This window comes from Liolophura sinensis, chromosome 8 (assembly GCF_032854445.1).
Source record: "Liolophura sinensis isolate JHLJ2023 chromosome 8, CUHK_Ljap_v2, whole genome shotgun sequence".
Taxonomy (NCBI): Eukaryota; Metazoa; Mollusca; class Polyplacophora; order Chitonida; family Chitonidae; genus Liolophura; species Liolophura sinensis.
In genome coordinates, this window is record NC_088302.1 from 49906216 (window position 1) to 49934023 (window position 27808).

The 27808-nt window shown below is 38.8% G+C and overlaps 1 protein-coding gene across 1 annotated transcript in view; it reads right to left on the reverse strand.

The window, feature by feature from the left end:
• The window catches only part of LOC135472449 (uncharacterized), a 55024-nt gene extending 27216 nt beyond the window's left edge, over positions 1-27808 (reverse strand). The window contains 10 exon segments of the mRNA XM_064751965.1: positions 7308-7504; positions 7825-8043; positions 8469-8579; positions 9003-9156; positions 10938-11100; positions 11855-11986; positions 16416-16565; positions 17257-17373; positions 21094-21354; positions 27703-27808. Coding sequence (XP_064608035.1) covers positions 7308-7504; positions 7825-8043; positions 8469-8579; positions 9003-9156; positions 10938-11100; positions 11855-11986; positions 16416-16565; positions 17257-17373; positions 21094-21337 — 1487 coding nt within the window. The 5' untranslated portion in view covers positions 21338-21354; positions 27703-27808.

Sequence of the window (27808 nt, forward strand, 5' to 3'; positions counted from 1 at the left end):
TTCATTGTCCATCATGGATGACAGGATAAGTCAACCTCAGATAGCATAAACAGATGTTCATTGTCCATCATGGACCACAGGGTCAGTCAACCTCAGATAGCCTAAACAGACGTTCATTGTCCATCATGAACGACAGGATAAGTCAATCTCAAATAGCATAAACAGAAGTTCAGCCCTCGACATAAGGATAATTATGGTGATCGAGAAATCGATCCCCCTACCTAACGTTCAGGTGATCGGACATTTGATCTCCCCCAAATTCTTTGGTAACCGATCGATCCCCTGTATCGATTACGTAGGTTTCGAGAACCAAAATTGTTCCTTGTAATATACAGGTATGCCGTGAAGTTCATGTACACAATGATATATATGTATGCTCTGCATTATTTAATTTTGTTAGAGGGCTTCCCGTCTGTTTTCAGAAGTAACTAGTCCCAGTCTCGCTGCAGTCGCTGGTACGCCGTCCATGAAACCCACTGGCAATCGCAGCGAAGTCCGAGTGGTGGGTTTAACTGGCGAATTGATTGGAGCAATGTCTATGGTGTTTGACGTACTGATCGTGTAAAAAATGAAGAATTTATCATTGTCACTACTGATCACATTATTGTTGTATTTGTATTAGAAATAAACGTACCCAGTACTCCAAGCAGGTAATGAAATAATACAAATCCTGCTCTGGAAGGCATAATGTCTCCAGCACGTTCCCGCGCAAAGCTGACTGCTGCGAGAGGGTCACACGGGGTGGGTAAGTTTTGAAGTTGCGTAAAGAAATGTCTTTCGAAAAGTAATGATACAACTTGTAAATGTTGCTTGAATATTCTCAATTCACTATTTCTACAAAACATGACGTGTCCCGATTGCTGCTACCACAGAAAATCAGCGGAACCAAGCATTAAATAATAATGACATTAGTTCGAGTCGAAAACCCCCTACGCTAGCATGCTTTTGGACTCGCCCACACTTCCAGTCAATCAGTTACAGGCGGGGACTGCCACGGTGAAATTTAACCACTCAAAATTGAAAGTTTCGTATTCCTAACTTGTTATGCGATCTGTCTAAAGCAGACTTATGACTACCAGCCTGCGGTATATACGCATAAGTTATAGAACGTAATTATTGAATTTAAATACAAGGATTGATTGATGCATGTAGATCATGGCGATGTCTACAAACATTTCACTCACGCCATGTGGATTCGCAGTCAGTATTTTGGCAAGATAGGAGGTGAAGGAGAACATTGACTTTTCTACAATGAGGATAAATATGCATGACATATCTACCTGGCGTATCCGTTGCTATACCTATTTTTGCAAAAACTATTTTTCAAATGACTCCTATCGGCCGGAGTTTTCGTTACTTCGCGTTGTTACCGTTTGGAGTTGTAATTGTATGTTAACATTCCACGAAAGAACCAATGCTGGCGCAAGTCTTTGAAAAATAGCCTTCTGTACGTTTGTCTTTAATACAGGCGCAGTTGAATATGTAACAAAACCACACAATCATACTTAAATGGTTTTAATGTAAAAGACATAACATATAAGACGTTATTGCATTGAAATGCCAGGTCCCCCGAGGTGTATGTCATCACACACACGACTTCGTTACAAACGTTATATATATATTATATGCATGTATTTAAGTTTGCGATAAAAGGTAAAAAAATGAGTTTAAATAAGTAATCAATGTGCAAGAATGATACGACGTCCACACACATTATCATATATATTATACATGTATGTTGTAGAAATATTTTAGTTCAAAGCAAAACGTAAAAATTCAAAACCAAATAAACGAGATCTGCACAAAAGTCATTCTTTCCTGTTGAAGTAATAACGTGTTGACGTGAAAAGTTCAGCCATGATTATGTAACAGTCAATCAACAAAGTCAGTGCAAGGCAAAGAACTAATTTAATGGCACCTAGCTAAAGTTTTACACTTTTATGTAGGCGATCTTGTTTTTAATCACTCAGAATCTCTACGAATTCCATCGGCATTTCCACTGATTCGACATCGCTTATTTCTGAATCATCAGACACACTGTCTGCGTCACTATCAGTTTCTGAAATATACAGATGACTGTCATCCTCTAACAGAGGATTTCGGCTGGATGAGAATGGAGTGGGCATTATGGCTGGTCCAGGCTCGCTAGAACCTCCAGATTTGGCGACTTGCTTCGCCTTTCCACTTTTTCTTCTTGGTGTTGACAGATACTGTGACACTGCTCTATCCACCAGGCTTGTTTCATACTCGCTGTCCAGTTTTTCGAGCGATGGCAGGTTTATCCTGAGTACAAGCAGGTCATCCAGTGTACCCTTGCTCATGGACGTTCTGGCATCTGTCAAGGTCCGGCCGCAAACACTGAAACCGCGTTCCACCGTTGCAGAACTCCAAGCAAAACAAAGGCACAATTCTATCAGCAGTAGGATGTTGGGATACTTAGAGACATAATGCTGAAAGACTGTTTTCCACAGCTGCAAGGGGTTGCGGAATTTTCTGTACTTCGCAGCAACAACGGCCTTCAGCTGTCTGAACTCCGATTGGGCCTTTTTCATGTCGTACTCATGATACCCCAGCGGCTCTTGAAAATGCTCACTCAGCTTCTGGATTTTGTCAAGACCAAATGTCTTTTCTTCGAAGTCCCAGCATCTGTGGTCAGCTATTTGAACAGATGCATAGATTTCTTGTTCAGAGAGGAAAGGAGCAAATCTCGCATCAATAGCTTCAGATATTGCTGGGATCAGAGTCTCTTTAACTCTCCGGACATTTGCTTTTCCTTGGCGCACAAACTTGATGTCGTAGTCCTGTTTCACAATAGTGCAGTATTTTTCGACCTGTCTCTTTTGTTTTTCGTTTAGTTTTTCCTTGAAGGCAAGCGTCGCTGGCAAGTTTGTTGCTTTGGCCGATAGTTTCACACTGTCACTCTCGGCTGTCCCTTCCGTATCGAACGGCAAGTCTTCTTCAGTTGCCGTCAATTCACGAAGGTTGGTTTTTGCCTCTGAAATCGATTCAATGACGTCTGTTATTAGTGACGTTGGGGTTTGCAGGACGTATGACATTTGAGCTGTGACCCTCAGGACTTGCATGTAGAAGTTAAGACTGCTGAGATAGGAGTATGACAAGAACTTTCGTAGGTATCCACGGAGTTTGCTACCGTTTCTGTCTTGCACGCGCCTGGTGTTTCTATCATATTTTCACAATACAAGCAGAGGGGCAAAAAGTTAATCACCATGGCCTTGCATGCCCTGTACTTGTGATTTTGAAATCTCGTCCCGTGCGCCTTCGTGAAAGCGACGCAAGTAACGCCCAATGCGATTGCTGTCCGCTGTGAATATTCGTTTGGCTTTGCACTGTTTCTGAAGTGATAATACATTTGTGTCATGATTTCGTCCACTTCTTCGAACGATTTGTCAGAGGCAAAGGCATCTTTAATGGCCAACTCCAGACGATGGTTTGAACAATGTACCACGAGCAGCCACTCTCGTTCAGCCTTCAGTTGGGTACATGCGCCATTATATTTCCCCATGTTTACACTGGCGCCGTCAGTGCAGATGCTCACCATCAGTTTGTCATGCCTTTCCTTCGGCACCTCACAGGAATCCAAAAATGCCTGATCGTAGGCCTGCTTTAAACTTCGAGCATCTTCCCCTCCGATCTCGGCCATATCCTGGCACTTTACAAGGAGCTCTACAGTGCATCCGTTCACTGCAATTTTTGCATAGATTAGCTCCTTTTCTGAACCCGTCTTCCTGGCCTGGGAGCCGTCCATAAGGCCCGAGAAGAAGTTGGAGCGGAGCAGCATTTTTGCAATGTCCTGTCGGAGTATTGCGGCCATTATAGAAACGAACTGGCGACAACATTTGTCAGTGTCTTTTCCGCTTAACAGTTTGATTCCATTCTTGCGCTGTAGCGTAACAAGACTACGAAAGTCAGAAAACGGCCTTTCATGCCGGACAATGCAAAGGGCGGTGTTGAATAGGTGCCTATATGCTGTGCTTGAAGTTTGGTCGATAAGAATATCAATGCGGCGTTGACCAGATCCACTGGGAGGCCTTAAACAAAAGGGAGAGAAAATCATTTAGAAACTCGAGCTTAAACATTACAAATTATAATCTATATACGATGAACAACACATGCACACCAGTGTAACTATATGCATACGGCACCTATATTTTAAATATTTTCGTGATTATATTTAACAAGTTATTATTATATTCTACATTATTACATCAGTGTGTATCATTTTCCTATACAGTTACATTTATTTTAAACTTTAAATTTAATGTCTTTAAATGGTACGTACCCTGCCTGTGGAGCACTGCTCGTTGATGCCACGGGTGATTTGCCAAATCTTTGCTTGGCCCAGTCATGCAGTCCACCAGGTTTGATATGACGAGATAAGTTTCCTCGGTGGACGCACTCAACACCGTCTGCCAGGTTCACAATGCCATTAAACGCTGCACCTTTCACATTTCGCCTTGCCGCCTCTGCCCTGATAGCTGCCAAGTTGTCCGCACATATTTTGCACTGCAGTTTAGTGATATTACCATCACTGTCAGTTGCCAAAACTCTGAACTCTTCCTTGAAAGGCCACTTTTCGAAGGTTTTTTGATGGACAGTCTCTGGCTTTTTGGTAGCCATCAAAACATATTTATACACAAATAACGATTAAAATCTAAGCAATATTCGTCAGCTCCTCAAAAGATTCTGCTCGACGTAGCGCCAATATTCCGCTCTGGACTGTGACAAACATCTACAGCGCGGCGCCTCTGTCAATATTCTAATTAGCAGTTAAAACGATTGGCTATTATTTCTGGCGACCGTTGACCCAACGGTGGAATGCCATGGACTTTAACCTTGTTTTGATTACCTTGTTTTGCGATCGAGTAAACGGACACATGTACACATATATTGCATTCTATTAATACATACATGTACATTGTCTTTCCAGCAGAACCGATATCAATAGAATAAGAGATGGACAGATATGAATATGAAGACAAAAACTTAGCTGGCATTGTTTTAATCGCCTGAAAGAGACGCGGCACCAGATTTCTAGACAGCAGCAGAACAAGGGACCTTTGAGTTTAGGTTTGCAAGCCAATTCAAGCAAAATAATCCATGCAATGCATTTTAAGATTGGCCTTGTGATATATGATACAAGTACGTATTCTCTTCAAAGTTTTCATTGACAGTTATGAAATTCCTAGATCGAAGTACAACAGACGCGTATTGGAACAACCTCACCACCCCTTTAGTTTCCAATAATTGGAATCGTCCAGATCACAGCATATGCATGCCTGTCAGTGTTGTTGGACCCTAAACTTCTGGTTGGTAAAGATACATGGGTATCAGTGAACGTTAAACTACACCTTCTGTGCGCCGCGCTTGGACAGTGACCCAATTAACTGTTTTATTTTTGTGATGACCAAATGTCTTTTGCGTCCTGACCCACGGCTCATAGCGCATGCATGCATTTCCCTTCGCGCCGCACTGCGACAAGCTCCCCTTTGACTGAGCGGTTGCATTTTCGGCAGCGGCAGACACTACGTACACGTTCACTCCTAATCTGCCGAAATTATTTATCGGTCCCCTGTGGCTTTTATGGTAACCGACGTTTCGGTCCCCCTTTTTTCGAATGAGGTGATCGACACGTGATCGGTCGGTTCGATCTCCTCTTATGTCGAGGGCTGAAGTTCATTGTCCATCATGGATGACAGGATAAGTCAACCTCAGATAGCATAAACAGATGTTCATTGTCCATCATGGACGACAGGGTAAGTCGACCTCAGACAGCATAAACAGGTGTTCATTGTCCACCATGGACGACAGGGTAAGTCAACCTCAGACAGCATAAACAGGTGTTCATTGTCCACCATGGAGGACAGGGTAAGTCAATCTCAGACAGCATAAACAGATGTTCATTGTCCATTGGGTAAGTCAATCTCAGATAGCATAAACAGATGTTCACTGTCCCTCACGGATGACAGGACAAGTCAACCTCAGATAGCATAAACAGATGTTCATTGTCCATCATGAAGGACAGGGTCAGTAGACCTCAAATAGCATAAACAGATGTTCATTGTCTATCATGGACCACAGGGTAAGTCAACCTCAGATAGCATAAACAGATGTTCACTGCCCATCATGGACGACAGGGTAAGTCTCAGATAGCATAAACAGAAGTTCATTGTCCATCATGAATGACAGGGTAAGTCAATCTCAGATAGCATAAACAGATGTTCACTGTCCCTCACGGATGACAGGACAAGTCAACCTCAGATAGCATAAACAGATGTTCATTGTCCATCATGGATGACAGGGTAAGTCAATCTCAGATAGCATAAACAGATGTTCACTGTCCCTCACGGATGACAGGACAAGTCAACCTCAGATAGCATAAACAGAAGTTCATTGCCCATCATGGACGACAGGGTAAGTCTCAGATAGCATAAACAGAAGTTTATTGTCCATCATGGATGACAGGGTAAGTCAATCTCAGATAGCATAAACAGATGTTCATTGTCCCTCACAAAAGACAGGATAAGTCAACCTCAGATAGCATAAACAGATGTTCATTGTCCATCATGAAGGACAGGGTCAATCGACCTCAGATAGCATAAACAGATGTTCATTGTCCCTCACGGATGACAAGACAAATCAACCTCAGACAGCATAAACAGATGTTCATTGTCCATCACAGATGACAGGGTCAGTCAACCTCAGATAGCATAAACAGATGTTCATTGTCCATCATGGACGACAGGGTCAGTCGACCTCAGACAGCATAAACAGATGTTCATTGTCCATCACGGACCACAGGCTCTGTCAACCTCAGATAGCATAAACAGATGTTCACTGCCCCTCACGGATGACAGGACAAGTCAACCTCAGATAGCATAAACAGATGTTCATTGTCCACCATGGACGACAGGGTCAGTCAACCTCAGATAGCATAAACAGATGTTCATTGTCCATCATGGACGACAGGGTAAGTCAATCTCAGATAGCATGAACAGATGTTCACTGTCCCTCACGGATGACAGGACAAGTCAACCTCAGATAGCATAAACAGATGTTCATTGTCCACCATGGACCACAGGGTCAGTCAACCTCAGATAGCATAAACAGATGTTCATTGTCCACCATGGAGGACAGGGTCAGTCAACCTCAGACAGCATAAACAGATGTTCATTGTCCATCATGGAGAACAGGGTAAGTCAATCTCAGATAGCATTAACAGATAAATAACACTACAACTAACATATTCTGGTGATGATACTGCATCCATTCTCACACCAAATACTGACCTGTTCAAGAAGACAAAGTAAGACGGGATCATGTAGAAGGGAAGTTTCTGTTTGAGCGATGCCCGTATGTCCTTCTTTGTCGTCTCACCTTCAGGGACGATGTAGGCCACCAAGAACTTGTCATCCCCTTCCTCCCCTTTGACAACAACAACACAGGCATTCACTGCTGCCAACTCCATAAGTGCAGACTCAACTGCCTGTTAAGGTGACAAAAAATCCTCACAATTCACTAAATACTGTAAAAGTAAATTACAGCATAAAAAAAATCAGGAATATACATACATGTACATGTAAATAAAATACCCTGTGACAAATATGTATTAGTGAAAAGGTTGTAGAAAACAAACAAAACTTTCACTGGGTGGCATCAACTGATTTCATCAAGTTTACAAAAAAAAACACAGAATAACCTAATGCCCAGACAGCCAGTAATTTTTTTTTTGATATTCTTTCTGACAAAATATATTATCAGATATGACACAAGTGCTGATGAAATATGAAGCCTTTTCTGGCATACCTGAACTTCAATAGAATAGCCTCGGATTTTGACCATGGTGTCACATCTTCCACAGATTTCCAGGCGTTTGTCAGAGAGACAGTACCCCCAGTCCCCTGTGCAGTACAGCTTAGTGGAGCACTGGTCTTGGTGGGACGCCGGGCAGTCCACAAACCGGGCCTTATTAAGGATAGGTCTCTCCAGGTAACCTAGTGATAGTGTGGGGCCTCCCACTGCAATCTACAACCATCGAAGTGAAACAATCATTCATCGTATTGTAATTCATAGAGGAAAGCCACGCCAATCAGCAGTTATACCGGCTTTACCATTATACCGCAGGAATGTCACAGCAAAGGAATGTCACAGCACAGAAATTAGTTTGTTTATTTATTTAATTTCATCAGATATCTGATATCCTTTCATCAGATGCACCTCCTGACCTAAGACTGCTGTCAAAGCACTGTCTGTTGTCACTGCTTTAACTGAATGAGCCATCACAGTTTAAGATAGCTAAGATGCCAAAATGTACAAGTGTAGAAATATCAATGTATGTGTAGTTACACTACTTTCATAATTGTAGATGACATGCAAGTTAATGACTGGCACTATTACAACAGCTCTCCTACTCGATAAAACTTTATATGACCAAATTAAGACAGCCTTACCTCTCCTGAAACACCCACGGGTTGTGGTTCTAAGTCAGAGTTCATGATCAACACTGTCACCCCAGGCAACAGCTTTCCTACAGGACAAAACTTCCTCTTTGTTAGCTCCTCCTGAGGAAAAACCATGCAGAATGAGAATAACATTTCCTACTTACCCACTTCATGATTTACATTACCAAGACAGTCTGACTTTGTTGAGAGAGAAAAAAATAGAGGGTCTAATCAAGAAACATAATGCCAGTTAACTTTCTGAAGAGTGCAAATAACCAGTAAAATTACAACATATTTCACGAAATATAATATCACAGACATACCACCAAGCAATTCTGACACTGAGGACATTGTTTTGTAGTGAGTTTTTAGTTTGTCTGTCTCAAATGGGAAGACTAATTATGTTAAATGTACATATGACAACTTTCTTCAACTCATTTCTCGACCACCCCACCCCCTCAACCAGCCAAGGAAAATGTCAGAGATGTCATATCAACAAGTGCTAGCTGCTGGAGATGTAAGAATTATTACAATATTCGTTACCTTGTTCTTTTTGTAATATTCATTCAGGTTTTCATCTGCCACATCATGGCACTCTGATATACTGTACAGATTAATGAATTGTATCCATGGCAACAGTTTCAAACAACGTTGAAACAGCGAAGTGGTCACCACTTCTCCACAAAATACAATTTGTCTGAAATTAAGAGAAGATTCATTAAAGAAATTGTACACATTAAATCTGAAGAAAGTATTAACCATAGCACAAGCCAGCATTATGGATGACAGGTATTTTAAAGTGAAAGACGGCACCTGACCAACGTTTATGTCCACTGAAAGACTACTGTTCTTCAACAGGCATTAAATATTTTACATTTTTTTGAACCCAGCAAAAGTTTAGAAAATTGGACATACTGGAAGAATATTTCTTCCACTACTTGAACTGTTGATACAGTTGGCCTACTACATCATTTACAAGGAACTCCAGCGACGCTGTTTCAATAGCCTACAGCTGCTGATGCAAGGCCGGGGTTTTCTTGGTTCAGGGTTGTGCTGCTGATTTTGACCACTATTAAATGTTTACAAAATTAAAATAGGATTGTGGTAAAACTACATTCATGCTCAATTCTGAAACAAATGGAAAAAATGTAAGCATCACTGAAGCTGTAGCTTCTCAGATGAAAGCAGTGCTGACCTAGTTATCACTGACATTGACTTGAACACGGTGTTCCAATAACTTAACTGTATTTCATAAAACAAAACAGAAAAAAACACCCTTTGTATATGTGAAAGGCAAAGGAGCAAAACTTTAATTCTTCAGTCATAATAAATATCGAGAAAAAAATGATATCATAATATTTAATTAATTTTAAGCTTTGTCAGATGAGATGCCATTCTCCCATTCCCATAAACCTTTGGCATCCCTAATGAATTTTGCACTGAGTGATATTTGTTGTTTACAAATGGCTGACTAAATACTGAAAAGGTTGACAAAAAATATATTTGGGGAGATGAATGCAGTTTGGGCCGACATAATTTGTGATACCATCACTGAATATTACACGGCTTGTAAATCAACTGACTTTATGTCTGTGGAGGTTCGTAAATGATGCAGACCTGCCCCACAACACTCCATGAAATGGCCCTTTGGCTACACGTACATAAATCGTTGTAAACGACCTCACAATGATGTTTTATGCAGCAGGTCTATGTTATCATATGTGACTTCATGGAGTGAATGGGTAAAGGCTATGTCACATCTTAGGCCGCACAATCTGATAGAAATGTGTCTGATTGCATAAAATTCACAGGATGGCAGCCTCGACTCACACCAGCCATTTGTGCAATATTGCCATTTTGTTCGTTCTACATGTTATTCAGTGAAAAAAATAATACAGTTTGATACTTTTTAGAAAACTTGAGTGTCCTGCTTTTGACTAAGATATGTTTAACCAGGTGTTGTCTTTTCCTTTAATTAACTCCAGAACACAATTTACTCTGGAAAATTTGCTAAAAGTTAGAGTCACTTACAATCTCCCTAAAAGTTTCGTGGTTTATCATGGAAGGCAATTAAGTACAGTACTCTAGCAACAGAGTAGACTGTGAGTATATATCAGAATATATACCGCCAATCACTGATTCAAGTGACTTTTAGGTTTTAATGTAAGAAAGACTATTTGTCAAATTTAATATTTTCAAGTTGGTTCAATGTTTTCAAGAAAGTAAAGACAGGTACTTACACATGTATAAAATTGGTTTCATTAATTTTTTACCTGTAATTTAAAAAATCGGTGCATGTCAAAAATAAGCTGTGCAGGTAGTTTTAAAATCCAGATGCACGGTGTGAATGTAATTTTTTCTTTCCTAAATACAAACCCTGGTTACCATGGTAGTTACAAGCTAGTAGGGCTATGTACAACTTCAGAAATAGGGTACAAAAGACCAGAATTACAATGCCAGACAAATCATGGGAAATACCTCAACGATTTCAGCGTATCTACATCAATGTTTTCTGTATTGAGAACAGCCTCGAGCAGTGATGGGGTGAACAGCATCCTGGTGATTTTGTTGTCCTTCACAAACTTACACAAGAGTGGAGGATCATAGATGATTGTGTCAGGTATGATGTACAAAGGGATACCTGCAAACAGATTTACCTGTATTTTATTTTAGCACCTTACTCAGACAAAGACAACAAAAATACCTAAGAAACTTTTCAACTAATGGTTAAATTTTTATCACATTGCCTGATACAAACTGTGGGTACCATATTTTAATCATTTTGTTTGGCTGACTAAGCAAGTCCCAAGAGTTACATTTTACGCTAGTACAGTTCTTGGCAAATGACATGGTTGCACCAGATATTTTAACCAACCAATCAACTGGAATAATGTGAAAACAAAAATATGTTGATGACTGTTGACGTAGTCATGAGATTAACATCAATGCATACATGTACACATGCAGATATTCAGAGAGAAATAAATTCATGACATCCCCCCAAGTGCTTCAAACTGATGACTTCATGACAGGGTCATTTATTCATGACAATTCAGGTTTTTTTCATGACTGTTGCAACCCTGCAATTAGGTTTTTTTTTTGTTTTTTTTTTTTTGCATCAAGCTATCACTGGATCACTTATGGTTGTCCTGTATATCAGGAGACATGATGTGTTCCTGGTGAATGGGCTAGTTTCCCTCTGGGCCCTCAACAGTTTGGATTCCCAACATGTAGAAAAAAAAAATGAATCAAATACTAAAATTACTCAAATAACCTAAATGAATCCAAACTAATCATTTGTAACAAGAAAATGCAGAATAGGGGGCATATATTACATAATATAATCATGCTCATCCGTCACTCACGCAATTTTGGGGGACAGACAGTACATGTACCTTTCAGTAATGGACGCATCATTTCCCAAATGAAGAAAACATTGACTGCCTCTCTGTCATTCTCCTGATATGGATATTTCACATGTCTCCAGTGGTAGGAGAATACAGCTCCTCTGTGAGGACACATAATACCTGAAATAAAAAAACAAAAACACAATCATTAGTTTATATTTATAGCAACCTATTTACAAGCATCACTTTTTTACTGAAATTTCTTTCGTCCATGAAAGTGTTGCATAAGTTACATAGGCACAATCTTTTTCAGCCACGTCTTTAAAGAGGAAGCAGTCCTGTATTTCTGTCCTTAGACTTTCAGCTACCATTATATGTTCTAACGTAACAGAATATAGAATGAGTAAATATATGCAAGAAGCAAATGGAAACTATACATTAGGATTTGTCATAATGCTTCATTAAGTACTCATGTCCATATATCATACACATGTTCATCAAATGTTTATGATTTTAATTTTACTGTAGTTCGGGGAAAACATATTTTCTGTTCCTAACAGCTTCTGCTAGGGGAACCGATTTGCCTGTAATAATTTTAGTACTTACGGCATTTCATCAAATAAATTTTGGTGTTTGGTGTTTCTTGCAGATCTAATTTTCATTTATTTTGTAAATCAAAAATTCCCATAATTCCTCAGCCTTTTTATTTAAAATGTACAAAATGTCACTGAATGATTGAGGTATCTGACTGCACGCCATGGAAAAAAAGAAGGGAGAAAACTGGGTATTCTAAAATTTGTCAGTTTGAGTTATGTCCCCTGAAGATTACAAAGCAGCAAGTATTAAATACAACTTTCACAACAGCCTTGCAATCAACGAATCACATCTTCCTTTGTCTGTCCTACATGTAATTCATTGGCTGTGTTACTTCCTGTCCATATATCACTGACGGCTCACTGTACACACAGAGATCAAAAAAGGTCCATTTTTCACGGGACCACTCGTGGCAACAAAGTACAAGGGTCTAATGACATCTTAGCCACAATTTGAAGGCTCACAACTCCAGTTTTCTGATGATTAACTCTGTTCAATGTTTACTAAGCAGTACTGAGTGAGTAGCCAAGGCTTCTTTTGTGCGAAACAGACTTTCAGTTCCATGAATTTTTAACCTGGGAACCAAATCAGGCAATTTGTAACAGGGAGCACTCCCATACAGAGACTCTGCAGAATCTGGATATTTATACACAGGTGTTATTGTATTATGTTTAGAATTGAACTAAAGCTAAAATGCAAATCAGATGCTTCTTCCCAGCATGAATGTTGCAGGGGGCGAGATTACTGAACAAGGCTTTTAACCTGTGAACTGTTATCAATTTTGTACTTGCCGACGGGAGGAAAAGTTACACTATAGGAAATCACAGGTGAAGTAGTGGTCAAAACTTAGATTAACATACAGTTGGCCACCAGTGGAAAAATTTGCCCTTAGAAAGTAAAACGTTTGCAAACCATCTCTGTTTGATGGTGAAAAAGTTAACTAGCAAATCTGTTATTTCTAACAAGGCATCTTTCAAAGTATGACTAACCCACATAAACTGAGATACCAAACCCACCTAAACTGAGAGACCAAACCCACCTAAACTGAGAGACCAAACCTACCTAAACTGAGGGACCAAACCCACCTAAACTGAGAGACCAAAAAATCATTTTTCTTCTATTCTAAGGTTTATATCAAAAAATAAACAAATATTCTTGTCATATCTGTTGGTTTACTGTTCTTTACACAGCATTTCTTTTTGGTTAAACCCTACATGACTTGTTATTAAACAGTGACAGATGAAGACACAGACACCAGGGAGGAGGGGTGGAGGTGGGGGAGGGCAAATGAATACAATCAGGACTAAGAAAAATCGTTTTCGTCTGGGTATGCACATGACAATCTGATTAAAGGAGAGAGCATTAGAGGCGTAGCTCTGTTAACGGCAACTACCTGTGCTACACTGTTTCATATTCTGCTGTACATGTATATAGGAGCAGCAGACAAAGTTAGTTAATAAGCAACTGTAGCCCTGCGTTCAAGGCTTATAGAAACCTGTGTTTATAGGAGAACAGAGGGAGTCCTCAAAACAGAAGAATTATGACAAATCTGGTAAAATCGCCAGAGGAACATGATTATCAACAATATTCTTGTCCTCCTACATGTGGAAAAATTGTTGTCCTGCATGAAAGTTTTGTAACCAGGAAGATTACAAGAAATAGGTATAAATTTAGCATCAGTGAAGTCCACAAATCTCAAAAAAAAAAAAAAAGTCACAGAAATTTTAGACCTGCAGGGAGGCTATCCAGAGAAGAGAAGAAAGGCTCAGCACAATCACCCTGGAGCCTCCCACCAATGTCATCACAGGAAGTTCACGTCCATTTCATGTTGGTTTCCTCTCCGGCCGTAAGTGGGGAGGTCTCCCAGCAGCCTGCAAATGGTTGTGGGTTTTCCCCTGGGCTCTGCCCGGTTTCCTCACACCATAATGCCGGCCGCCCTTGTATGAGGGAAATATTCTTGAGTAGGGCATAAAACACCATTCAAATAAATAAATAAATAAATTAGACTAGGGAGTTGAAAAAAAACCTTGACTTTTAATCCTTGTATGAGGAGCTTGAAAAAAGCTTAGCCAGACACTAACACTTTTCTCTCTCTCACAATAGCTCTCCTTACTTCGTACAGGCGAGCTAAAAAGTACTGAATGCGTCTATGACAATAAAACATATAAGGGAAAGCAGGTTGTACGTTTTACTATGTGTCTGCAACTTTCCACTCTGGCCTTCAGGGATAGAGATGTTGATGCTGCACAGCGCTGACCACAGATAGCTGTGGTACTGGTAGCCCCCAGGGGCCAATGCGAGCATCCTGCCGGGGAATTAAGATGCGTGTGTTTAACAGGTGTTAAGAGCAATGGAAAAGACAGCATGATGGAAATATTAATATACCCTAAAGATGTCCAATAGATGCATTTTCCAAAGAAGGTTCCTATTTCTTTAAAGTACACAAAAGAGTCTGCATTCCACTGAATTTGTACCCTTTCTTAAATGAAAGTTTGCCATATGCATATCTTTCAGGTACAAAGGGTAATTTTTAAACTCAAAATATGGCAGGACAGCTGCGTTGTAATAACAGGTAATAACTATAGTGGGAGTATTACCCATCTTGATGGGATGAAGAGCTGAGCCATGGGAGCCTCCCAGCTCAATATAGCTACCTATACACACCAACCTTGGACCACTATTCAATTTGTCATTAGCAAAAAAAGGTAGAGATTTGTGGCCTTTTAAATATATCATTTTTCTTTTAAATACAACAATAGTATTTGCTTTCCAAATCTGCTGTCTTTTCCTACATGGACTCAGTATTATGATACAAATTAGTGTATTCGCATGTGTAAATGCCACAATCCTGATTCCTGTAAGCGGGCCTGGCACAACCAAAACATAGCAAACAAATTCCACTTGGTGGTTGCTAGGGGACGATCTCTCCAACATGTCAGGTATGAACTTGTACGTTTTGTAGTCCAGTTCTTGTTGTTTCACCCACAATCATCTATGACAGACATGACTGACTAAACTTTCCTCAAATATTCACCGTTCACAGGTCACATCATTACTCAATTTATGTACCCTTATAGCCAACAAAATGGTTTTCTAGCCCTTGGAAAAGATGGAGAAAAGTGTGTCAGTAACACATGCGAATACGGTATCAAATTACCTTAAATCCTCAACAAATTCAACCACAGACATAGTGGATGGTTGGCATATCACATATATGTTGTCTGTGTTAGAAAGGTTATTTTGTAATTCCTGTGAAAATCACATCTGCACAATACATTTTTGTCTCCAAAATCTCCAAATGAATAGTTTTTAAATTTCATAAAGATACTTTACCACTCGAACTAGCAGAGGATTTAGGGCACTTGTATATGTTATCTCACAATAAATGTCACTTACACTAATTGTGTAGTTGGGAAAGTAATACTATATTTTGTTTTTTATGACACTGATGCAACTTTCCGAAATTAAATATCCTAATCCTTCAACACTTTCCTATACAAAGAGCAACTTCCAATTTTTTGATTAGATTTTGCAGCCAAAACTACATTGGACAGGCCAATTTGAGGGTTTCACAAGCAGTATAATTTTACCAGTCTACACAGAATAATTCCTTCAGGATACGCTTGAATCAACACCTTGCCAACACACAAAAAGGTTGAAGAATTACAGTAATTCTACTAAGGAAAAAAGAAAATTCCTTACTTGTTCAACTTTATCACTTTACTGAAATATAACCTCTGCTTGTCTAGGTGGGATATTTCTCAGAAAGCAAAGCAAGTGGAACATACAAAAGTGTTAGTATAGTGTTAGTCAACCAATCAGGTGCCATGTTTTATGTACCTCTAGGTTTTCTACTAAACCAGTGAGGCATCACTTTTTATGCAATTTTGGGTTTCTAGTTAACCAATCAGACATGTTTTATAAACCTTGTTGATTTCCAGTTAACCAATAAGTCATCATTTTTCATAAACCTTTGGAGTTTCAGTTAACCAATCAGGCATCCTGTTGTACATACCTTTGGGCTTTCCTGTAGTCCCTGAAGAGTAGACAATGTAAGCTAGATCGTCTAGTGTTGGTGGAACCTTGGCAGGGGCATCTTGATCCTTAGTTGTCTTCTCCAACTCTTCTAACCAGCCCTCCCTTAAAACTATTACATTGTCCACTCCTGAAAACAGACAGTTGTATACATAATTCATATCTCATTGGCTTAACATTGAGAAGGTTTTGTAAGCTGGGATTCCCATTCATGTAATATAATACACACAGTAGACGCTGGTATTGAGCATCCAGTCACTAGCTAAATCACTGAACTAATGACAGATAGTGTCAGAAGTGGCACAAAAACACTTCGTACAGCATCATTACTTTATTTTGGAAGGAACTTATTTCTTCATCAGATAAAGTTTAAACATGTTACATATTCATACACGCTATTTAGCTGATGGATGAGTTAGTTCTCTTCAAAATCTTGTGAATAAGTAAGAATCCTGTATAAAGTGTGATTTGTTTATTACAGGGCATATTTGACCATTGTGAGCTCTTTATCTCAGTTATGTACAATTAGTTATTACCAGATGACTGAAAATCCCAATATTATTCTTCTATTTCTCCATCAATTTTATAATGCATGTAAATGACAATGACCATGTGTAAGTGTTCGCAGCATTTCTGACTGGAATGCATGTGTACCCTATACTTTATCCATTTCTGACTGGAATGCATGTGTACCCTATACTTTATCCATTTCTGACTGGAATGCATGTGTACCCTCTACTTTATCCATTTCTGACTGGAATGCATGTGTACCCTAAACTTTATCCATAAGTACGTAATAGCAATAATGACAACAAATTTACCATCCAGATTTTGTGTAAATTCATCTTTGGTGAGAATGGCCTTGGGTTCAGCATCCGAGAATATAGACTGTATAAGCGTCTTTGGGTAGGAGATATCTATTGGCAGGTAGGCACCTCCTGGAGAAAATGAAGAGTGGAGCTTAATATAGATTTCAAATACATATGATATGGTAACAGGATATGTAAGGGAAAATCACACTTACAAGTATACATGATGTGTACACTATCTGAGCAAGAAATCTTTTCAATAATCATTTGAAAATACCAGTTACACTCACATTCAACACAGTGTAATTCTTCAAACTTTTAACACGTTTGCAAGGTGTTTAATCAAGCAAATTCTACAATTCTGTGTGGACTGACAAAAATCTATTTTTTGTGAAGCCCTGAAATTGGCCAATCCAACCAGTGTAGTTTTGTCTCCAAAATCAAATTAAAAATATGCATAAATGGGGCTGAAAGTTGGTCTTTCATATCTGGAAGTTTTAAGGAAATAGGGTAAGCATTTGGAAATAAAGGTCATTTCTTGTTTGTCAGAGGAAACTTGCCATATTGCTAAGAACACAGATCCTCTGGAAAAACTGGGGTTACATGATTGAAAAAATTTTATTTGTTACTTTCCACTTCTCAGTTTTTTTTATTTTTACTTGGAATCAGTGAATTGTTAAATCTCTTATATGTATATAAAAACTTATTTCACTGGATGTGGGTCTTAGGTTTATGAAAAAGGATGTAAAATGAACTGAAAAGTCCTTTAATAAATTGGCCTGCCACCCAAGCTCGGACTGGCAATTAATTAATGCAGATACCCTAAATAAGCATAAATTTCCCTCATAACTTAACTTGAAAAATCTTTCCTGATTGCTGAGGGTTGTATTGATTTTTGCAAAAGTTGTTTTGAGGTTTTCTTGGAACAGGGGATGATATTCTACTGGAAGTTTCAGCATCAAAAATAATATTTTGTGGCGTTTATTTGCCTTTAAAAGTTTAATTTTCTGAATGAAATTTTAGGTTATTTAGGGTATTGCGACTTTACAAATGTTGACTCCAAACATATCTTTATCATCACAGCCGCTCTTCAAGCGTATCCACTCTTAACTTGGGTTTTCTGTTTCATTTGTGGCCCACTTTGACCTTACTTTGTGATGACTCTTGACAGGTTTCTTGACCTACTATTTTCTCATGTATATGTACTTGTACATAAAATACACAACATAAAATGTTAGTGCAACCTTTACTGACATAATTGAGCTTTCGTTGTTGTTGTTTAAAAGAAATCCAGCACAATCAGAATACGCTGCTATATATGCTACACTACTTATTAGTGTCAGCTATTCTTAAACATTTTCAATTTGTACAAACAGCACATTTGGACAAAAATTATTTCGTGTACAGGTATGCTTTTTATTTCTACAAAATTCCACCTGAAAATCAGCTTCGTGTTCATAACTAAATGCAAACAAAATGGTTTTTCAAAATAGGCTTGCAGAAAGAGGTATGCACACATATCAGCACCCAGCTTTCTATAAACACCTGCACAGATGTGAATGTCTTGTGTGTGCAGATATACATGCACTAGCTGACTTCAGGTAAAATAAACCCAGTTAACTTTGAACATGTCACAGGACTTTGTATGGTGACATGACATACTGTCAACACAGCACTGTTCAATAGGCACAAGACTAGTGACACATATACACTCTTTCGCTTTTGTTTCTTCAAAAATATGAATTACCCCAAAGTCTGAAATCACTGTAAAGAAAAATCCAAGATAGCTTTATGTACATGTAAATGTATTTGAGCTTATTGGTCTATTATTCAGTATAACATTCCTGCAATATGGAGTTGGTTAGGTGTACATTGAGCTTATCAAGGGCATTACTGAACCTCAATCATACCAAGGAATACATGTAACTGATATAAAACAAACACTGGTTAAAAACGGAACACAAAATTATAAAAATTAAAAAATGTTTGAAATGACACCAATAATGTGGACTGGATTTCTGGCAATGTTATTGACTTTCTAACAGTAAAATTTCCTCTACGCCTGCCCTAGAATTTACATGTACATGTAACTGTGTTATCCAAGGAAGACATCATGATATATGCAAAAGTAGTGCAAACAAGTTTAGAGCTTAGGTCACTGTGCAATCTGATTTGAAGATACGAGATGTAATTCAACAACTACGCTGTGAGTATTAAGATCAGAGGAAGAATGTACAAGACACAAGAAGACAGACTGAAAACTCCTTAGTGTTTCCATACGATGGCCGCAAAAAAATGTTGAACTAAGTAGGGACATGAACAGCAACTTTGTGCCACTGTTGAGCATTATTAACTGAACTAGAAAGTTACTAGCAGGCAGAATTTCAATGAAAATGGTAATTCAATTTTTTTATTTACTTTTTTTTTCTTTCAACCTGCTTAGCAGAACACACTTGCCACCACATGATGGCTCTCAGGTTCCCCTCTTAGAAAATTGTTGAATTTGTTCATGTTCTTATTTTTGATTTCATGATCTCATCATAACTACGTACTCACTCCTACATACAGTTTGTACCTACTTACCCACAAATGCCTACTCACCCATACTGCCCATCACCTCTCATTACTAACTCACTCCTAACTGCATGTCTACTCACCCATTATTCCTACTTACCCACAAATGCCTACTCGCCCATACTGCCCACTCACCTCTCATTACTAACTCACTCCTAACTGCATGTCTACTCACCCATTATTCCTACCTGCCAACAAATGCCTGCTCACCCATACTGCCCACTCACCTCTCATTGCTAACTCACTCCTAACTGCATGCCTACTCACCCATTATTCCTACTTACCCACAAATGCGTACTCACCCATACTGCCCAATCACCTCTCACTGCTAACTCACTCCTAACTGCATGCCTACTCACCCATTATTCCTACTTACCCACAAATGCGTACTCAACCATACTGCCCACTCACCTCTCATTGCTAACTCACTCCTAGCTGCATGCCTACTCACCCATTATTCCTACTTACCCACAAATGCGTACTCACCCATACTGCCCACTCACCTCTCACTGCTAACTCACTCCTAACTGCATGCCTAATCACCCATTATTCCTACTTACCCACAAATGCCTCCTCACCCATACTGCCCACTCACCTCTCACTGCTAACTCACTCCTAACTGCATGCCTACTCACCCATTATTCCTACTTACCCACAAATGCGTACTCACCCATACTGCCCACTCACCTCTCACTGCTAACTCACTCCTAGCTGCATGCCTACTTACTCATTATTCCTACTTACCCACAAATGCGTACTCAACCATACTGCCCACTCACCTCTCATTGCTAACTCACTCCTAGCTGCATGCCTACTCACCCATTATTCCTACTCACCCACAAATGTGTACTCACCCATACTGCCCACTCACCTCTCACTGCTAACACACTCCTAACTGCATGCCTACTCACCCATTATTCCTACTTACCCACAAATGCGTACTCAACCATACTGCCCACTCACCTCTCATTACTAACTCACTCCTAACTGCTTGCCTACTCACCCATTATTCCTACTCACCCACAAATGCGTACTCACCCATACTGCCCACTCACCTCTCACTGCTAACTCACTCCTAACTGCATGTCTACTCACCCATTATTCCTACTTACCCACAAATGCGTACTCACCCATACTGCCCACTCACCTCTCATTGCTAACTCACTCCTAACCGCATGCCTAATCACCCATTATTCCTACTTACCCACAAATGCCTACTCGCCCATTATTCCTACTTAATCACAAATGCCTACTCACTCATAACTGCCTACTCACCAGCTTTTAATATGGCGATGTAAGAGATGGTGTAGGCGATACACTTCTCCATGTAGATACAGACAGAAGTGCCCGGTACAACGCCCTTGAGGTTCAGAGCTTTGGCTAAGACATCTGTCTGCTGGTCAAGCTCCCTAAAGGTCAACTGATGTCCATCTTCAGCGATGACCGCTACTTTGTCAGGTGAAGCAGCTGCCTGACGCCTAAACATCTCATGAAGAAGACCCTCTGACTCGTAGTCCATCTTTAATTCAGTGTTGTCTAAAAAAGCAAAATAAATTTCAAATTTATTCCATATTACAATTTTGATGAAACACAATGTCATTCTATGTTAAAATTATGACTGTGGCTACAGTTATACGTACAAACGTTGATACCTCACCAAAGCACTATAAACAGGGTACCACAAAGTGACAAAGGTATCAGGCATCTTTAGGCTACCTATGGTCCTCTAAAGCACATGACGAGAACAGAAATCATATTTATGATTTAAATAGCTCTATAGCATCTTAACTGCCTTACTGTACTATGCCACCACTTTTTTCCACAAACAAGACACTTCTCAGAGCTTCTGGGCTGGTAGACATTTTGATACGAGCAATTTTCTGTTCTTCAGCGCATCCCAGTGTTGTATTACAGCGTGATAACAAAATTCACCTTCACTGCAGGAATACTGGCCAAATCCAACCAATGAATTCCACTGTATAAATTGACAATTCCGACACCTTGCACTATGACGTTATCGATGTTTAAATGATACCAACATGCTATCATTTGTTCACTCCCATCATCAGAGACATCTGTTGGTCAGGGGCCAATACTCCTGCTTTCATGTTCTCAAATATTGATATAATACATCCTAAAACAGCACAGAATCAGTTGTTGGGACTGAAAAAAAGGTCTTTAATATCCTATTTCCTAGCAACATGAGTTTAAGCATTGCGTTGTATTAATACATGTAAATTAGTTAGATTGTCCAGAGGAATATAATGTGCTGAAATGGGACATAATCAATACTGGAATTAGCGGCGCAGATTATTGCCTGGCTAACATAAAAGTTCTCATGATCTGAAGCTTAAATCTAGGAATATTTTATTACTGGCACATGTGCCACTGCTTGCTGAACAGTGATGGCTGCCTCAGCACAGACCACTAGCCCTTTAATATAATCAATAGAGCGGTGTATCAGTATTCAGCTCACGTCAATTTGGCTGTGGCTTTAAGTCAGCACGTCTATCAGGCACAGGACAAAATCTGTACAGTGGTTTCATACTTAAAGGGCTCTGCCTGCTTTTCCTCCTGCATAAATTATAAATTTATTTACATATTTCATTGGTGATGTATTTGAATGGACAAGTTTGGCGTAAAAAAAGGCATCTACCCAGCGTGAAAGACTAAATCTTGTTGACCGAAAACATCATCTACCTGGCTGCGTCTTATTGCCATCCGAGGATAGGCTTTTGATGTCATAGAGCATAGTGCAACACTGTTGACCTTTTTTTATTTATTTGATTTGTGTTTCACGTTTTGCTTATGACTTGAACTCTCAGCGACCGCAACAGGTTTAGTCAGAAGGGGTGTCTCAGTGTCTGAGACGCCTTATTGAGACAAAATCATATGAGGGAGCTAGGAAAAATAGGACAAAATTAGAAATGGGATAGCTAGCCTGATTACAAATTCTTGATAAATCTATTGTGACCGCATAGGTGAGAGGTTCCTGGGTCATTGCGCCGAGCAGGCATGTTAACTGCCTCAGCCACAGAGGCTCCAACACTGTTGATAAACTTGATTAAAAAAGCATACTACAACACCCCTGTGCCTTGCAAATCCATCACTGCAGGCATCAAGGGCCTATACATCACTTGTATGATGGTTGAAAAGTTTATGAGTGAGAGAAACTGTTCAGAGCCCTGGGGAAAGCACTGCACATGGCCAGGTAGCTGACGAACTGTCTTATACAAGCCGCATAAAGTAAAGTGAAAATGTCAAATCATGCTTTTCTTGAGGGCAACCTTCTTATTCATTTATTTGAATGTTTTTCACTTAGCCACAGAGGCTCCACAAAGTTTTTGGACTCATTACATATATGTCAGAATACAAATGATGATATAAAGTGCTCTGTAAGTGGACATGAATATCAGGTTCAGATTGCAATCTGACAATCATAAACTCTACAAGGTTGAAGTGCTAACTGGCTACGGTATAATGACAAGATTTATCTCAAATGTCAAGTGACAGATTTCAGCCTTATCGTGAGATTCTTATCAACTTCGCATATCAAATCTCAAACAGTTTTATTTATTTAATGTTAATACAGGTCCAACCACTTACAGACTCTCTCACTTGTGAATCTTACCCTTTAAGTCATGAATATCTCTGGGACGAAATTTTAAACAAAGTTGACTAACTAGCAAGGTCGTATCAGTTCAATGTTAACACTTTGCAGACAATACCAAAAGACTGGAGAACTACCAATGACACACAAATATCATGTTGTACTGCACATCTAACCTCAAAATGCACACATCCACTGGATGACGACAAATAAGATTACACAAAATTAAGCCAGACCAACTTCACTAATGTGACAACTGTTCGGTTTGTTTGTTTCCTTTGAACATCACATTATTTCATGTAAGAACACAGCAACTTGGTAGAAAATGCCTTCGTTCTTAACACACTCATACTGCTCATTTCCATCATGGGTAATAAAGGCAAAAGAACAACACAAAAACTTAAAATTCTGAATGCTAAATTAACGTTTACTGTAAATCTTTCAGGTCTCCATGGTCCTGTTCCAAATATGTAAATTTATTATTTTAACAATACAGTGTAGCGTGTTTAATTTGAAAATTCACCAAAAGTTTAAAATCTTTTATGATATTTATGGCAGCTTTCCTTTTTTTTTTTTTTTGCTACAACATATTGTAAAACTAGTGTGCAAATCAGTGTGCTAGATACAATTCATGTTTATCAACTTACCAAAATCATGCATCAGTTTGTCACAGATGACTGAAACACGAGATGACATTTGACCTGACCCAACAGCCACTTGAGCAGGTTCAAATGACCACAGTGAGGAGGTTATTCTCAAGGTCAAAGTTTATTTCAAATCTAGGTAGCATACATTTATGTGCACCAAAACATATATGTATATCATAATAAATATAGGATGGAAAATATGTACACTCCAGAAATAAGTGCTAACTCCTACCATGTGACTGGAGAGGTGTTAGTGACCTTAGAATCTAAGAGGTCACAGAAGGCAAGAGGGGGTTATCAGAGGTCAAACGTTGGTATTTGCTATCACATGTAATAAGGCTTTGAGATGAAGTACACACAGGTTCCTTGACCTAATCATTATCTAGGGAAAGTTTTGATGGATATGGCTTGAGGTCACTTTCCAGGTCATTATAACATTTTATCTTATATTGATTTACTACCAATTGCCATGTAAAGTGTACCTCTTCTATCAGACTAATATGGACACAAAGAGATTAGTTAACAATATGACCTTCTATGTTTTGTGACATGACGGAATTCGGATGATTTTAAAAACACTTAGTTCATCTTCAGCCTCCATCTTCACCACAAACATCTACAACTTGTTACAACAGATACACGTACTAAATAACCAAATCTGAACAGCGTTTCAGGTCAAATAAATTGACTTGCATAGGGATCTTGTTTGCTGTACACGATGATGCAGGCACACTGACTATCGATCACCGCTACAAGCTTAAAGGCCAAGAAAACGGGAAAATGAAGCATAAATGTATGTCAGATGAAAGACCATTAAAAACTGTCTACAAAACTTGTTGGATTTATTTTGTTAGCATTTTTTCAAGCCAGAAAAATGCATTTGGAATTTGTATTCTATGGGTGCCTTACCTGACTATATTGACACAGTGACAACCCATCAGGTTTTTGCCACTTAGCACACATAGCTTGGTTTCATCATTTTAATTACATATATATGTACATCTATGATTGCCCTTGCCAAATGGACCTTGGAACAAACCATTTCAAGGAAAACAAATGGAGGTGATGTGGCTGATACTCTCCGGGTCACTAAAGACCGCCGAAAGTTCTAATGTTTAAAACTATTCTACTTGGTTGGAAAAATTAGGAAAGTAGTAAATCAAATTATTTTCAGACAGTGTTTAATGGCCTGATACACTTCACTCCTAAGCCTACGCATCACTCCACATCACACAACAATACACGTGTATCCTTGTGCCAGGCAGTCAACTGCTGTCACCATATTCTTGTAAGAATCATAACTGAATTGGCATTTATACATTTATCCCAATCTCCAATCTGCTTATATTTACCATTCACCTACACATACATACAATTCATTGTTATGATTACCTTCCTTTGTTTGATAGGTACCAAATAATAATACAGAATAATAATAATCAGCGCTGCCATCCATCCTAAATACTACCAATGGTATAGCATTGAAGAGTATATGTTTGTAAGATTCCGATACACTGCGCTGTTGATGGAGAATGCATGTATAACCATATGCACATTAGAATCTTCAAAGCATCATCTTTATCAGGGCTCTCTAAATATTTGATTGCAATTCAGGCTCAAACCAGTGATGGCTCTCGGCAGCTCAACAGAAAAAATCAGCCATCCATTGTAAGCGGTTATTAGCCATAGTTTTGAAGCTGTAAGTAACATACAAAATAAAGTGAGTCTCACAACTGATGTAATTGGTATCAAATAATACCTTGAGCTGGAGGATTCTGGGCAATACTGAAAGATACTGAAATTTTTTAGATAAAAACTGAATTGCATTCCAAAATATATGTGTAGCGATAAGTGGTCAATTTCAATCACCAACAGCTGCATCTGTGACAAGGCGAAGTGGTCAAGCATGTATTGGATGTAATTTAATTAAAATTAAGCTGTAAATATATTCAAACCATGGTGATAAGGGCCGGTGCAAAAACAAATGACACCTCTTAGGCTCTTTGAATACTGCGCACAGTAGGTGCAAATGTTATCTTCTTACAGTGATAATCTGTCCGCGTTTTAATCTCTGATCCTGATTACGATTAGCGACACCGCAGGAAACAAAAGAGGATTATAGCCACTCCTGATGATACCCATTTGATGTGCTTGAGTAATTTCGGCCATATTAAAATTGACCACTTTTTAAGATTTTTTTTCAGTATTTCCTTGATCCCGCAAACCCATCTTTGAAGTAAATCTGTGAAAGTGAATTCCAGCCAATAAAAAATACTTTACAAAATATACCTCTGATCAGAATAAGTCATGTATATTTGTGTTTGTGGGCCTAGGCTTATATATGTTTATTTTTTATGTAATATTTGTTACTTCCTTTCTTTCGTCTAATATTTATAACAATCAACACCTGAACATGCATGGTTCATAACCGTTTCATTAAATACCTCTGAGCAGGTTAAGCCTTATCTCTGTATTTTGCACATGTTTACTTTTAATATAATGTTTGGCAGTTCCTTTCTTTCTTATAATATAACAACCAACAACTGAACATGCATTACCATGGATTATAACTGTTTTATTGTACAATGTATATCTCTGATCAGGATAATATACTAGTAAAAGTACATGTATGTACCAACAATAAAATCATGATCAGAAATGAACCTCAAGTAAAATTAACCTTTCTCTCTCTCTTATATATACATATATATATATATATATATATATATATATATACATATATATATATATGAGATACACCAGTATTTCATATATACTTTCACGTTCACAAAATTACCCATCGCTAAAGGGGAATTAAACTCAATACTAGGTTATAGTCGGTGTTTAAAATATAAATAAACTCAATCTGGACCAGAAAAAAAGATAAATTTTGAGTTTCCGGTTGTAAAAATTTGGACTTTCATGAACCCCTGAAATACAACATATATAAAACCATCAATAATTAAAATTAATCGAGGATTAATATTTTGATGGATTGGTGGTTACGCTGTGTAGAATAGAGACAAAGACAGTGTCAAATGTAGATAAGCACATTTTCTGACAGAAGTCAGTTTAAGATCAAGACCCGTGGGGTAATGAATCTGGGCCCAGAGGCATATTTCACACAGAGCACAGAACCTTACATGCACATAATTTCCTTAGCAATGCAATACCCAAATAATTCATTGCTATGGTAGTCATGTGTACATAACACTATTGAAATTTTATGAAGCAGGTGCTGTGGGCCTTCAAGCAACATGTATAGGTCTATATACGTCTTTCCTGAAGATAATCACATGTACATGAATCTTCAAAAGAATTTTGTTCTAACAGCAAATGGCCTGTCCTGAAACTGATCAAAATGGCTAACTCAGGTTTGGACAGCTTTAACAGGAAGGTTACTTCTACACCATAAAACGTGGTACATAAAACGAGGTAAACGTAAATAAAACTACTTATCAGTAGCAAACGCAAAATCTGAAACTAACCGTAACGAGTACAACACTGATGATAACATTTTTCACGTACGTGTCAGTGTTCGTTTAAAGACCATGGATAAAACAGTGCGTTAGATGCGCATGCATACCCATAAAAAAGAACACTCCAGTGTGCTAATCGTGAACTTACGCTCTGTCGGACTTCCCGCCAATGATCAGTACAGCAGCAGTCTGACTTCACCTAGTTCGAGCAGCTCACGCCACCCTCTTTCTCGACACGTGCACCTCGTTCGACT